The sequence below is a fragment of the Ovis canadensis genome, chromosome 4 (assembly GCF_042477335.2).
Source record: "Ovis canadensis isolate MfBH-ARS-UI-01 breed Bighorn chromosome 4, ARS-UI_OviCan_v2, whole genome shotgun sequence".
NCBI lineage: Eukaryota > Metazoa > Chordata > Mammalia > Artiodactyla > Bovidae > Ovis > Ovis canadensis.
In genome coordinates this window covers 128,650,713-128,662,493 of record NC_091248.1, presented here as the reverse complement: position 1 = coordinate 128,662,493, position 11,781 = coordinate 128,650,713, and the positions used below count along the sequence as shown (strand labels likewise).

The window sequence follows — 11,781 nt, the reverse complement described above, 5'->3', positions numbered from 1 at the left end:
ATGATAAAGTCTTCCAGATAAGCGAATCTGTTTCGCTTCTGAGAGTCTGCCACCGAGGGAAGGACAGCATTGTGTACGCAGAAAACGTTCAGACATAAACGAGTTAATTAACAAACTGTTTAAGCCCCAACGTCGGTTCCGGCGGCGCCGAGGAGTGCTGTTTGAGGGCAGTTTTCATCCAGTTCACAGCCCTCAAGAATGCAATCATGAGACAATTAGAGAGAAGCCACAAGATAAATCTATAATCAACTCCTTAAGGGATGAGGTCAAGGCCGCTTCAAGTGTAGCTTCTGTCTGTCCTGTCTGTTGAGGGCGGTAACCAACCTGCCAGCTCTCGGGCCACACCCTTGGCCAACTCCAGTGGGCCGGGGCTATGTAAGGTAGGGTGGGAGAGGGTGGGTACACTTCCCCAGTGCGCCAGCTTGTCTCGGAATATCAGGGTGGAGCGAACTGCTGGAGTCGGGTGGGTTCCGAGACCACAAAAGGGGAGAGAGAGGTCTCTGGCGTATGGTGAATCCAACCTCCAGTGGGGCACACCTGTCTCTCTTTCCAGCCTTGCGGGCAGCTGGCCCCTGTGAAGTCATCATCGGCAAGATATGGCTCAGAGCCATCCCCCAGGCAATCCTGAGCTCACCGGACGGCCCAGGGAGAGGTTCGAACCGGTTATGGGAGTGTCAGGAGGTCTTGGAAGCTCAACACCATCAACCCAGGCAGAGCCAGGGCCACCTGGGCTCGGGAGGCAGGCTGCCAAAGCCCAGACTCTGGAAAGCGCCCCTCCACCACACCCCACCACCGCCCCCACCCCTGCTGCATTCTGGAACATGTAGTCCCGGAGAGACTCTTTTCCGAAAGAAGCGAGTAATCACTGAAAGGGATACCCGAGCGGGGCATCCTGGGAGCCGCGCGCGACTGTGGGGAGCCGGGAAAGCGGACACGCAGAGCTTCCTGGAACTTGAAGTCCAAGGGTGGCCTCCGCGGTGGAACCGGAGTCCCCGGGAGGCAGGAGCTGCAGCGAGCCCGAGCGCAGCCTGCTGGGGATTGTAGTCTTCTTGTTGCCTACGGCCCCTGGCGCTACTTGGACACCTGGCGTCCTAGGACTACAAGCCCCAGAAGCCCATGCGCAGGCGGGAGGGCGGGGCAGGGCCCGGAGGCTGGGGTACCGCCTCCTCTGCAACGCCGGGCCCGGAGTCTCAGAACCCAGGGCCCGCAAGGGTCCTCGCGCGGCTGCCGGGATGCAGAAATACGAGAAACTGGAGAAGATTGGGGAAGGTAATGGGACCGGGAGATGCTCCTGCAAAATCTTCTTCTGCAGACCCTTCAGCATTCCTTGCAGCCCTGGCTCCTCTACCGTCAGCAATACCCACAGATTCCGACCTCAGCACTGGCTGCAGCCCTGGCCCCCGAGCTCAACACTCCGTGCAGACAGCAGTCCTCCCCCTGCTAGCGTTTCTCATGGACGCCTGCCTCCCCACCTTAGCACTCCCAGTGACCCACCTCCCGACCTCCACACGTCCTGCATTTCCTCTCCATCCTCAGCACCTCTTGCACAACCTCACCCACCCCCAGCCTCAGTTCTCTCTGCAGACCTCCAATCTCTGCGTTCCTGCCGGCCCTTATTCCTCTCCCAGACCCCTGCTCCTTAGTTTCAGACCCCAGAAGCTCGGCCTTTGTGATAGACCTCCTCACCTGGCCCCTGCAGCCTCTGCCTGTTGGAGACACCCTTGAGCCATCTGCAGGCACCTCTTTGCCACATCACCACACACAGAGCTCTCTGCCGTGCCCAACCTTTACCCCACATCTCTTCCCTTGCTCCTCCAGTATCAGCAATAACACACTCCCATGCTGCTTGCTGTCCCGGCAGGGGCTTCCTGAGTTGGGAAAGTGTGCCCCATCCTTTCCCTACGCCTCCCCTCCTTCTTCTAGGCACCTACGGAACAGTGTTCAAGGCCAAAAACCGGGAGACTCATGAGATTGTGGCTCTGAAACGGGTGAGGCTGGATGACGATGACGAGGTAAGACTTGGGCGCCAGGGCCAGGGAGGGGCTGGGGGCCTGGGCTGGGTGGGATATGACTGTGGCCACCTGGCCCCTCCAACGTGTAGGGCGTGCCGAGTTCTGCCCTTCGGGAGATCTGCCTACTCAAGGAGCTGAAGCACAAGAACATCGTCAGGTGTGTGGGTGGGCTGGGTCAGAGGAGGTGGGGGCTTCAGAGATGTGCTGGGCTGATATTGGGCTCTTAGGTGCGGGCTGTGGCCCTGCCTGCCCAAGCCCTCGCTTCTCCCCAGGCTCCATGACGTCCTGCACAGCGACAAGAAGCTGACTTTGGTTTTTGAGTTCTGCGACCAGGTGAAAGGGGGGCTGGAGGGCCAGTAGCCTTGGGAGGATACAGGGACCCCAGCTGAGGTTCATCTCTGTCCCATCCCCCACCCCCATTCCTTTTTCAGGACCTTAAGAAGTATTTCGACAGCTGCAATGGTGACCTAGATCCTGAAATTGTGAAGGTAAGGAAACCGGTTTCCTGGGAGCTCGTTGAGGCTGGAGTTGGACTCTGTATTCAGTGAACATGTTCCCAGGCCCCACATGGAGACACTCAGGGAACGAGGGGAGGAGAAAACCCTGTTTCTGCTTCTAGGAGCCTCCGTCTTAGTGATCATTTTCATGCGACCGCTTTAACCTGAAAGGAAGTCTGATGTCAGTGATAGGATTTGAGAGGTGGGAAAATGAGGTTCCAAGAGAGATTCATTAATCCCACAGATTCTTATTGAATGCTGTGTGCCAGGCACTGTTCTAGGCCCGAGTGCCCTTCCAAGTTTCCAAGGAAAATAAGTGCTTGATGACTGTCGTTGTTCAGCTGCTCAGTCCTGTCTGACTCTCTGCAACCCCATCAACTGCAGCACACCAGGCTTCCCCGTCCTTCACTATCTCCTGGAGTTTACTCAAACTCATTCCATTGAGTCAGTGATGCCATCCAACCCTCTCATCCTCTGTCATCCCCTTCTCCTCCTGCCCTCCATCTTTCCCAGCATCAGGGTCTTTTCCAATGAGTTGGCTCTTTGCATCAGGTGGCCAGAGTATTGGAACTTCAGCCTCAGTCCTTCCAGTGACTATTCAGGGTTGATTTCCTTTAGGATGGACTGGTTTGATCTCCTTGCTGTCCAAGGGACTCTTAAGAATGATAAACAATAACACAGCACAGTATACACATGGATGGTTATGATGTCCATGTTCAGTTGAGGCCAGGTAGGGGACAGACAGCAGTGTGGGATGGGAAGGCAGGAAGCCCCACCAAGCTGCCAGTTCCAGAAAGATGGGGACCAGGGCTCCCCCATTCGGCGTTCATTTCGAGTACCCAGCAGAGTACAAAGAAGGTCCTCAGTAGTGAAGGGGTGAGTTGCCCTGAGCTTGGTGCTGAAAGACGGCTGGGGTTTCAGGGCCCGTGATTCCCTGCAGGGTGCACGTCCCATCCAGAGGGTCTGATGACCTCCTCCCTGCCCCGCCCCCAGTCATTCCTCTTCCAGCTGCTGAAAGGCCTGGGCTTCTGTCACAGCCGAAATGTGCTGCACAGGGACCTGAAGCCTCAGAACCTGCTCATCAACAGGGTACCTCTGGGGAGGGGGCAGGGCGTCTGGGAGGCCGGGGCAGGGTGAGGGAAGCCAGGCAGGAAGGTGGGAGCAGGGGGCCTTCCCTCAGACTGTGAAGAGCCCCTCTCCATGCCTGTCTCCCCCCTCGATCCCCAGAACGGGGAGCTGAAACTGGCTGATTTTGGTTTGGCTCGCGCCTTTGGGATCCCCGTTCGCTGTTACTCAGCTGAGGTGAGCTGTGGGGGTGAGGGTGGGATGTGGGAAGCGAGGGAGGGGGTCCCCAATGAGCATCGCTCAGCTCCTCCTCCAGGACTCCTGTCTGGGCACTCTCCTCCATCTCTAACTGGGGGTTCCTGTGGGCGGGGTCTTCTTCTCCAGGTGGTCACGCTGTGGTACCGCCCACCCGATGTCCTCTTTGGGGCCAAGCTGTACTCCACGTCCATCGACATGTGGTCAGCCGGCTGCATCTTCGCAGGTGATGTTTCTAGGTTCTGCGGAGGCGCTCTCCCATTGGAGTGGAGGGTACTCTCCTGGGAAGGGTGTGGGGCCCCTGCGGTGGGGGTGAGGGGCACAGGGGTGAGGGCTTCTTCTCATATTGCCCCCGCCTCTCCCCCAGAGCTGGCCAACGCTGGGCGGCCCCTCTTTCCTGGCAATGATGTAGATGACCAGCTGAAGAGGATCTTCCGATATCCTTCCATCTCCCTTCACCTCACGCCACCTCCCAGCCCCCGGGAGGGGATCTGGAAGTCCCCCCCGGGGCTCAGAGTGCAGGCAGGGAGGGCAGCGAGGGGCGGGGCCAGGACTGGGGGCACCTCCGGGCTTGTCCTGAGGGCAGAGGGTGGTGAGCACCCTGGAGGTCACGGGGCAGGTGTGTGCTGCTAGCTGGTGTGGCTGGTAGGCAGGGAGGGCTCGCTCCTCCCCAGCTGAGAGCTGAATTCTTAGGGTGAGTGAGCAGAAAGGAGCAGGAAGGTGATAGAGGGGGAAGGTGACCACCTCCCTGGGGCCACGGACCTCAGGGCTTCAGTCAAAGTAGTTAATCATGGCTGTCAAGTATCTGGTCTGCTAGAACAGCACACAGCTGAGGCTGAGCATGAGGGTGGCGTGGGCTGGGGGTCTGCTTGTGTCGTGAACTAGGGGATGGAGTGAGGAGGGCTGGGGTGGGGGTGCGTAGGCAGAACCTCCCTTTCCCGGGGAGAGAACCCCTCACCCTTTTCCTCCACCTGAGTGGCCCTTGACCCCGTGGACACACTCCTGGGCACGCCAACCGAGGAGCAGTGGCCCGCCATGACCAAGCTGCCAGACTATAAGGTGTGATGGGGCGAGGGGGGGCGGGGGGGGCGAGGTGGCGGGGGTCATGCGTGGTTCCCCCCGAGTGTCTGGCCCTGGCAGTCTCTATGCTCCTGCACCCCTGGTCTGACTCTCCCTGCCCCCCCCACAGCCCTACCCAATGTACCCAGCCACAACTTCCCTGGTGAACGTCGTGCCCAAGCTCAATGCCACAGGGAGGGACCTGCTGCAGGTGACAAAGGGCAGCGTGGGGGGGCGGCCAGCACACTTGTTGGGGCTGGTGTGGACTGGGGTAGCCCAAGGCCTCCAGGTCTGAACCCATCTCGCCTCCTCCTGTCACCCAGAACCTGCTCAAGTGTAACCCAGTCCAGCGCATCTCGGCGGAGGAGGCCCTGCAGCACCCCTACTTCTCCGACTTCTGCCCCCCCTAGGCTCCAGGGCTGGGGGCCTGGCCCACTTGACGCCCCCTCTGGGGAGGGGGTGAAAGGCAGGGATGCGCCGTGTGCCGAGCTCCAGCTGTGCTGGGCCAGCCAGGGTGGAGGTGCCCTCACCTGTGGTCTTCACTCCTTCCGTGGACTTTATTTAATTTCATAAATTGGCTCCTTTCCCACCATCTGGCTGATGTGGTGGTGACGCGGCTCTGGGGTGGGGCGGGGCAGTGCTGGGGGGAGAGCCTCTGCTTCCAGCCCCAGCTGCCTAACTGTCCCGCCCTTGCTCTGCTACTGTAAGTGGCCAGAGGCTGGGGCTTAGAGGCTGTGACGCTCACCCCATGTATCTATGCCGGGGGCGGGAGGCAATGCTGCGTCTGCACGTGTGTGCGCGCAGTGGTTCGTGTGCTCTCGTCCCTGTCCCTTCCTCCTCTGCCCAGGAGGGGCTGGTCCTGGGGAGTGAGGCTGCCAGTGTCCGAGGGCAAGGATGGGCTTCCACCAGAAATGGGGAGCAGAGGGCGGGCCTTTCTTGATGGTTCTTTGGTCCCTTGTGTACCCGCCCCTCTTCTTCCGTCTTCATCCCCCACACCTAGGCCTGCAGGCTGGGCTGGGAGAGACCCACAGCCGTGGTTGGGAACCCCCCCAGCCCTGCTCCCTAATCTGTCCTTTTCCAACACTTAGGGTACAGAGAAGGTGCAGGGAAAGCAGGTCTGGGTGTGTGCTTCCTGGCAGGGGTGGGAAGGGGATCCCCCCCGGCCCCCAACCCCAAGCTGGGGCCTTTGGCTCTTGCAGGAGGCTGGGGAAGCAAAGAGAGGTTCCTCTGGAGATGGGGAGCCATATCAGCACTCAGTCCCTAATGTGAGAAAAAGTCATGACCGCCTCAAACAGGACAGCAGTCTGGTTCCTAGGAGCAGGCTGCCCCTCTGGCTTCCCGCCCCCTGTTCCGCCACTTCTCGGGGGGCTCCAGATAAGAGTCTCCCACCCGCCCTTCCCTGACAGGACCCCAGGGGTGCGTCCTCGCGCTGCCTCGGGTCTGCCTGCCTCTGAGATGTCAGTTTGACAAAACTCACTCACATGGAGGCGCAGTGACCCCTGCCCTCCCAGCGCGCTTCTCTCACAGATTTCTGGGGGGTTAACATTTTGGACACCGTGTCTGCTGGGTGATGGTGGGCAGGGGCCTTCTTGGGGCTGAGTAGGGCTGAGGGTGCCCAGGCCAGTCGGCCTGTAAGAGGAACAGCAGCGGAGGCTGATGCTCTAGAACTTTATTTGGGGTGAAGGCGGCAAAGATGCAGGTGGGTCGGTCACATCCAGGGTGTCAGGGTGCAGACCGCACCCCCACCCCCGCGTCTAGAGGCGGGTGACGAGGTAGCACGTGCGGTGGGAGGCAGAGAGGGTCTTGGCAACAGCGGAGCAGGGGGTGGGAGGCCTGGGGAGACAGACCGCAGTGCTGGGTCCTGCCTGGCCCCTGCCCTCCCAGACCTAAGCTCTGCCCTCCTTCCTGACCTCAGGAGGCCGTTTGTTGTTACCTGGGGCCTGGGCTGAGGTGGGGAACTTGGGTCCGATGGCTGCCCGGCCCTTCCTGAAGCTGTGAGAGGAGGGAGAAGGTCAGAGGTGGGGGCGGGGATGGAGGGGTCTCCCCCCACCAGGGACCAGCCATGATCACTGCCCTCCCCTGTCTTTCAGCTGGGTAGGGATGGTGTTCTACACTTAGGAGGGGGCTGAGCATGCACAGTGGCGATGGCAGGAGTGGGGATTCGGGGGGCTGTTACCAGATTGGCGCTGGAGGGCCTCTGGGGGCGCTTTCGGTTCCAGAAGCGACGACCCAGGACTCTGTCCCAGAACACCTGGGGACAAGAAGCGCTGGAGGTGGACCCCACACCGCGATGCTGTGGCTTGACTCCTCCCCCTCCCCTAGCTGGGGCCCAGGCCCACCCACCTCACAGAGGTAGTCCAGGATCTCCAGGATGGTGAGCAGGCTGGCCCCTATGAACAGTCCCATCTGGCCCCCAATGTCACCTGTGGAGGCAGGGTCACCCGGTCAGCCCACAGCTGTCTGCCCTGCCCACGCCTCCCCCCGGCCGCAGGGCGCTAGCTGCACGCAGGCGCAGACACACCGAGCAACTCGGACATTTCGTAGGCCTTCTTCTGCTCCACCGTCTCATAGTTGAGGGCTTCGAAGAAGATGTCCAGCACCAGCACGTTCTCCCTGGAGGAGGAGAGTGTTTGCTGGACACCCCTAGTGCCGGCTGCTGGCAGGAAGGTTGAGGCGCTTGCCCAGAGCCCCCGGAGCCGGGGAGCGTTGGGTAGCCGGGTTTCCCAGCCCTGGGTGCACACTGAGGTTCTGCCCGGAGGAGGGGGCCCGCCCCGCCTCCAGGGCCCCGCCCGGCTCACGCGATGTAGGCCTCGCTGCGGTTGTGTTTCCGGGCCAGGTAGCGGGCGGCGGCGCGGCTGGGCATCCGCACCATGGAGAGCTCCTTGGCGTAGCGAGTACTGGCGCACGGGTTGGGGCAGCGGCACGCGTCCTTCCGCAGCAGGGCATCTGCCAGCCACAGGCGCCCGGGTCACGGCCTCCCGCTTCGCGGGGCCGGCGCCGGGATCCGGGTCGCCGGCAGAGCCGGGGTGGGGGTGGGGCCGGGGTGTGGGGGAAGCTCGCCCCTTACCCAGCGCCGGGTGGGCACAGTCCTTGTACTGCTGGGGGCTGCACACTGGGGCACTGCCTGCACGGCGGGGGCAGGAAATAGCTTCAGGAGCGGCCCCCAGGACCCCCACTTACCCGTACCCCCTCCTCTGAGGCCCCCAGCCTCTCACCCGGCATGTGCACCATCCTGCAGCCGCACTTGCGGGCCACATAGCGGCTCTGGCAGGCCAGGCGACACCCCACTAGACTGTACGGAGGGCTGAGGCCCGGGCTGGGGGTACCCAGAGGACCAGGCGCTTCTGGCTCAAAGTCAGGGTCCAGAGAGACAGAGCTGCAGTCGCCCCAGGGCGGCGGCAAGAAGCTCAGCTGGAGGTGGCGGGTTAAGGAGGCTCCCTGGGGGGCAGTGAGGTCCCTGGGGCAGGTGTGAGGAGCTGGGATGGGGTCTGGGGGGGTGGGGTGGGGGCATCAGGGAGGATGCTTGCTGCTTCTGGCAGGACACGAAAGTCTGGTAGCCAGGGGCTGCCCCGAAGCCCAGCTGGTCAATGAGTGGCGGCTCCTCCTGGGTGTGGATCTGCACTCGAACTCCCACCTCAAATGGGGTCTCCTCTGCAGGAAGAGGGGGACCCTGAGTCCTGAGGCCCAGGTCCCAGGGGCCCCCCTGCTGCAGCCCCCTCTCTCCAGGACTGTGACCAGCTAACTCCACCCCTTCCCACAGGAAAGGACAGGCCTGGCTCCACGTGGGCCCACTCCCGGGACGCCCCCCGCACGCTCCCCTCCCCGTACCCACGTCCCTCCACACGGGCAGGTACTCCTCCTGCTGCACATCCAGCATAACCTCCAGCCCGTTGCCCATGCCGCCCTTGGGGGTGCTCAGCAGCTCGGCTCCATCAGCACCAGAGTTAAAGGTGTAGCACTGGCCCATCCGCGTGAAGATCTGGGGGAAGGGCAGAGGACAGGCGTCTCTGGGGGCCAGCCGGCCCTTTCTCGAGGCCAGCACGAGGACCCTCCCTGGCCTCCATCTGGCGCTCTCTTTGAACACTGAAGCCTGCATTTTCATGCCCCCAACGTGTGTGATAAGTTGCTTCAGTCGTGTCCGACTCTACGACCCCATGGACCGTATATAGCCCGCCAGGCTCCTCTGTCCATGGGATTCTCCAGCCCAGAATACTGGAGTGGGTTGCATGCCTTCCTCCAGGGGGTCTTCCCAACCCAGGGATGAAACCCAGGTCTCCTGCTTTGCAGGTGGATTCTTTGCCAGCTGAGCCACCAGGGAAGCCCAAGAATTTTGGAGTGGGTAGACCATCTCCTCTTCCAGGGGATCTTCCTGACCCAGGGATCGAACCTGGGTCTCCTGCACTCCAGACAGATTCTTTACCTGATAGCTGAGCCACCAGGGAAGCCTCATGCCTCCAGACCCTCCCTCCACCGGCACATGGACTTGGACCCTCATCAGCTCCCATCACCCCCATGCCTCACCCTCACCGCAGGCCTTGAGCACAGCCCGCAGGACAAGTGTTTCTTTGGAGACTGGAATAAAAGGAAGAGGTTCCCAGCTGCCCTCCTTCAGGTCTGGCAGAAGAGGCAGAGGGAAACCAAGCCCCCTCCCTGCTGGCAGAGAAGCAGGGGGCCCTGGCCCAGCACACCAGACACCCCCAACTCCCTAGGAGCAGGCTTTCCCCAGACCAGACCTGGGCCCAGAGCCAGCCTGGGTGAGGGCCCCCAGCGCCCCCAGTGTGACCTTGCCCTCTGCGGTCCAGCTGAGGGTTGCGAGGGAGCTGAGAAGGACCGATTTTTGGGCTGAACAGAAAGGCACTGTTGAGGCAAGAGGAGGGGAGCCCTGGCCCCTGGCATGGCACGGCTGTCCAGGACCCCTGGCTCTGGGGGAGGCTGGCGCAGACAGCTCACCGTGGTGAAGTTCTCGGGCCCGCAAGGCCAGCCTCGGTAGCGACAGTCCAGCAGCATGTCCTCGAGGGCGTGCCCAGCCCGGGCATAGAGCCGGGCCACGTCAAAGGTGGGGCTGGGCATGAAGCCGGGGGGCGCGGGGGGCCGGCCCAGGGCGCGCAGGTAGGCGGCATGCTCGGCCGGCTCCAGGCCCAGCAGCGCGGGCCCAGCCCAGTGCAGGTCATTGGGCGTGAGGCGTGAACGCCGCAGTGGGTTGACGTTGCACAGGGTGACAGCCGGGAAGGTGAGCCGGCGGCTCTCACGCTCCTCCAGGGCCGTCTCGTGGTGGAACTCGCCATAGTAGCGCACCCGCCCTGCCACCTGGTACAGGAAGGTGGCCAGGGCCAGGAGCACGGCGGCGGCCCACAGCCCTCGGCGCGCCGGCGGGGCCCCCGGGCCGAAGACGTGGCCCAGCCCATGCATGGTGCAGCTGCTGGCGAACGCGCGGATATCTGAGGCGGGCAGCCGGGCCTCCTCCGGGCCCGTGGGGGGCTTCATGGCTGCAGCCCCCGGGGTGGAGGTGCAGGGGCGCAGGGGGGCAGGCGAGAGGGTCAGTCAAGGGTTGGGAAGGGTCATGCAGGGGTGCGTCAAGGAGGGCAGAGGCGAGGCAGAGGCACTGGCCTGGGGAGATGGGCTGTCCTGTCCGAAGGAGGGTCCCCTTGGCCTCCTCTGGCCCCAGGTGGTGGCCCTGCTGGGCACAGTGATGGGCCTCAGGGTGCGGGGGTTGCTCCGTGGCAGAGACCAGGTAGGGTGCAGCCGATGTGGCAAGCAGGGCAGCTCTGCTGGAGGCTGCTTGGCTGAGCCGGAGCTGCTGCAGAGGATTGGGTTTCAGCAGTGAGGGGGCAAGGGGGCTGGCAGAGCAGTCTGGGGGGGCGGGGAGGTCCCTGGGGCCCCAGGCTGAGCCATTAGTGCAGCGTGGTGGGGGGGGTAGGGGAGGGGGTTGGCAGTGGAGACTACCAGAGGCGCCAGCAGGAAACCACAGCATTCCTGGATCGGGCTTGAGGAGGGGGAGCCCGGAGATAAATTGGGGCTGGGGGTGCTCTGGGTGGACCCCAGGTTCCCAGCTGCAGACCCTGAGTGTTGGGCCTGAGGGGCAGCCGCTGACCCTTGGCCCAGCCCTTGCCCCCCCCCCCCCACCCCCCGCAACCTCACCCTGGTTCATCTGCTCTTTCACAAACAGCGGAGCTGGCTCTCCACCAGGCTAGAAAGCAATGGGGAGCTGGCATCAGTGAGCTCTTCCTTCCAGGCCCCCAGTGTCCCAGACGACTCTGGGTGCTGGGAGCTTCTTTGGCCCCACGTCCAGAGGCGGTCCATCTCCAGCGATCCTCTCCCACCTCCCCATGCGCAGGCCCTCCTGTCTGGGTGGGGGGGGTGGGCTGGCCTCTGCCGCAGTGACAGTGGCCTCACCCGTCACCCTTCAGGTGGGACATAGGTGCCCACGGGCCGCTCTCCTGGGTAGTACAGATGCTCTGTGAACTTCACACCTCTTTTCACTTAACGACACACCCTGGAGGCCATGTGGTATCCAGCACCCGGAAACCTTTTATGGTTTTAAACGGCCGCACACCATTTCATCTGTGCGGATGCACCATCGTCTGTACTGGCATAGCCTCACCTCTGTTGATGGATATTGGGGGTTTCCAGTCTTTCGCGGCAAACAATGGCACTCTCAGTAACGCTGCACAGATGGAAACTCCCAGAAATACAGCCGCCAGGTCAAGAAGAGATAACTGCACGGGGAACCTGATCGACACCATGAAATTCCCCATGGTGGGCGCTCCCATCAGGAACACGGGCGTGTGTCTATCTTCCAAGGGTGGGTGGGAGGCGGGGGGCACTTTTCTAAAGGAGGAGCTACGTGGCCTCTGGGCCAGCTGGAGAGTCCTGGCCCAGCATGGGGTGGTAAC

The 11,781-nt window shown here is 62.4% G+C and overlaps 2 protein-coding genes across 3 annotated transcripts; one reads left to right on the top strand and one right to left on the bottom strand.

The window, feature by feature from the left end:
- Positions 1-134: 134 nt before the first annotated feature.
- Positions 135-5,480, top strand: CDK5 (cyclin dependent kinase 5). Its single transcript, XM_069588732.1, has 13 exons — positions 135-380; positions 554-1,269; positions 1,924-2,012; positions 2,102-2,169; positions 2,285-2,345; positions 2,444-2,500; positions 3,503-3,598; positions 3,737-3,811; positions 3,959-4,055; positions 4,197-4,266; positions 4,828-4,888; positions 5,019-5,099; positions 5,212-5,480. The coding sequence occupies exons 2-13, from the start codon at positions 1,233-1,235 to the stop codon at positions 5,296-5,298; spliced, it is 879 nt and encodes a 292-aa protein (XP_069444833.1). The 5' UTR covers positions 135-380; positions 554-1,232; the 3' UTR covers positions 5,299-5,480.
- Positions 5,481-6,542: 1,062 nt separating this feature from the next.
- ASIC3 (acid sensing ion channel subunit 3) lies at positions 6,543-10,457 on the bottom strand. Of its 2 annotated transcripts, XM_069588718.1 has the most exons (11): positions 9,839-10,457; positions 8,717-8,867; positions 8,412-8,539; positions 8,104-8,299; positions 7,956-8,012; positions 7,687-7,834; positions 7,410-7,501; positions 7,232-7,311; positions 7,065-7,139; positions 6,822-6,880; positions 6,543-6,721 (listed from the first exon to the last, which is right to left on the bottom strand). In XM_069588718.1, exons 1-11 carry the CDS (start codon positions 10,370-10,372, stop codon positions 6,643-6,645), a joined length of 1,599 nt encoding a protein of 532 aa, XP_069444819.1. In that variant the 5' UTR covers positions 10,373-10,457; the 3' UTR covers positions 6,543-6,642. The 2 variants fall into 2 exon arrangements, with proteins under 2 accessions (XP_069444819.1, XP_069444820.1); XM_069588719.1 differs by lacking the exon at positions 6,822-6,880.
- Positions 10,458-11,781: the final 1,324 nt, after the last annotated feature.

Bases quoted from the DNA above. Each gene is read 5' to 3' on its own strand.
- CDK5 (XM_069588732.1), top strand. From the start codon at position 1,233: ATGCAGAAATACGAGAAACTGGAGAAGATTGGGGAAG. The intron at 3,812-3,958 runs GTGAGCTGTGGG...CTTCTTCTCCAG, and splicing joins TTCGCTGTTACTCAGCTGAG to GTGGTCACGCTGTGGTACCG. The intron at 5,100-5,211 runs GTGACAAAGGGC...CCTGTCACCCAG, and splicing joins CAGGGAGGGACCTGCTGCAG to AACCTGCTCAAGTGTAACCC.
- ASIC3 (XM_069588718.1), bottom strand. From the start codon at position 10,372: ATGAAGCCCCCCACGGGCCCGGAGGAGGCCCGGCTGCCCGCCTCAGAT. The intron at 7,835-7,955 runs GTAAGGGGCGAG...TGTGGCTGGCAG, and splicing joins CTGTGCCCACCCGGCGCTGG to ATGCCCTGCTGCGGAAGGAC. The intron at 6,722-6,821 runs GTAACAACAAAC...CTGTCTCCCCAG, and splicing joins CACCTCAGCCCAGGCCCCAG to GCCTCCCACCCCCTGCTCCG.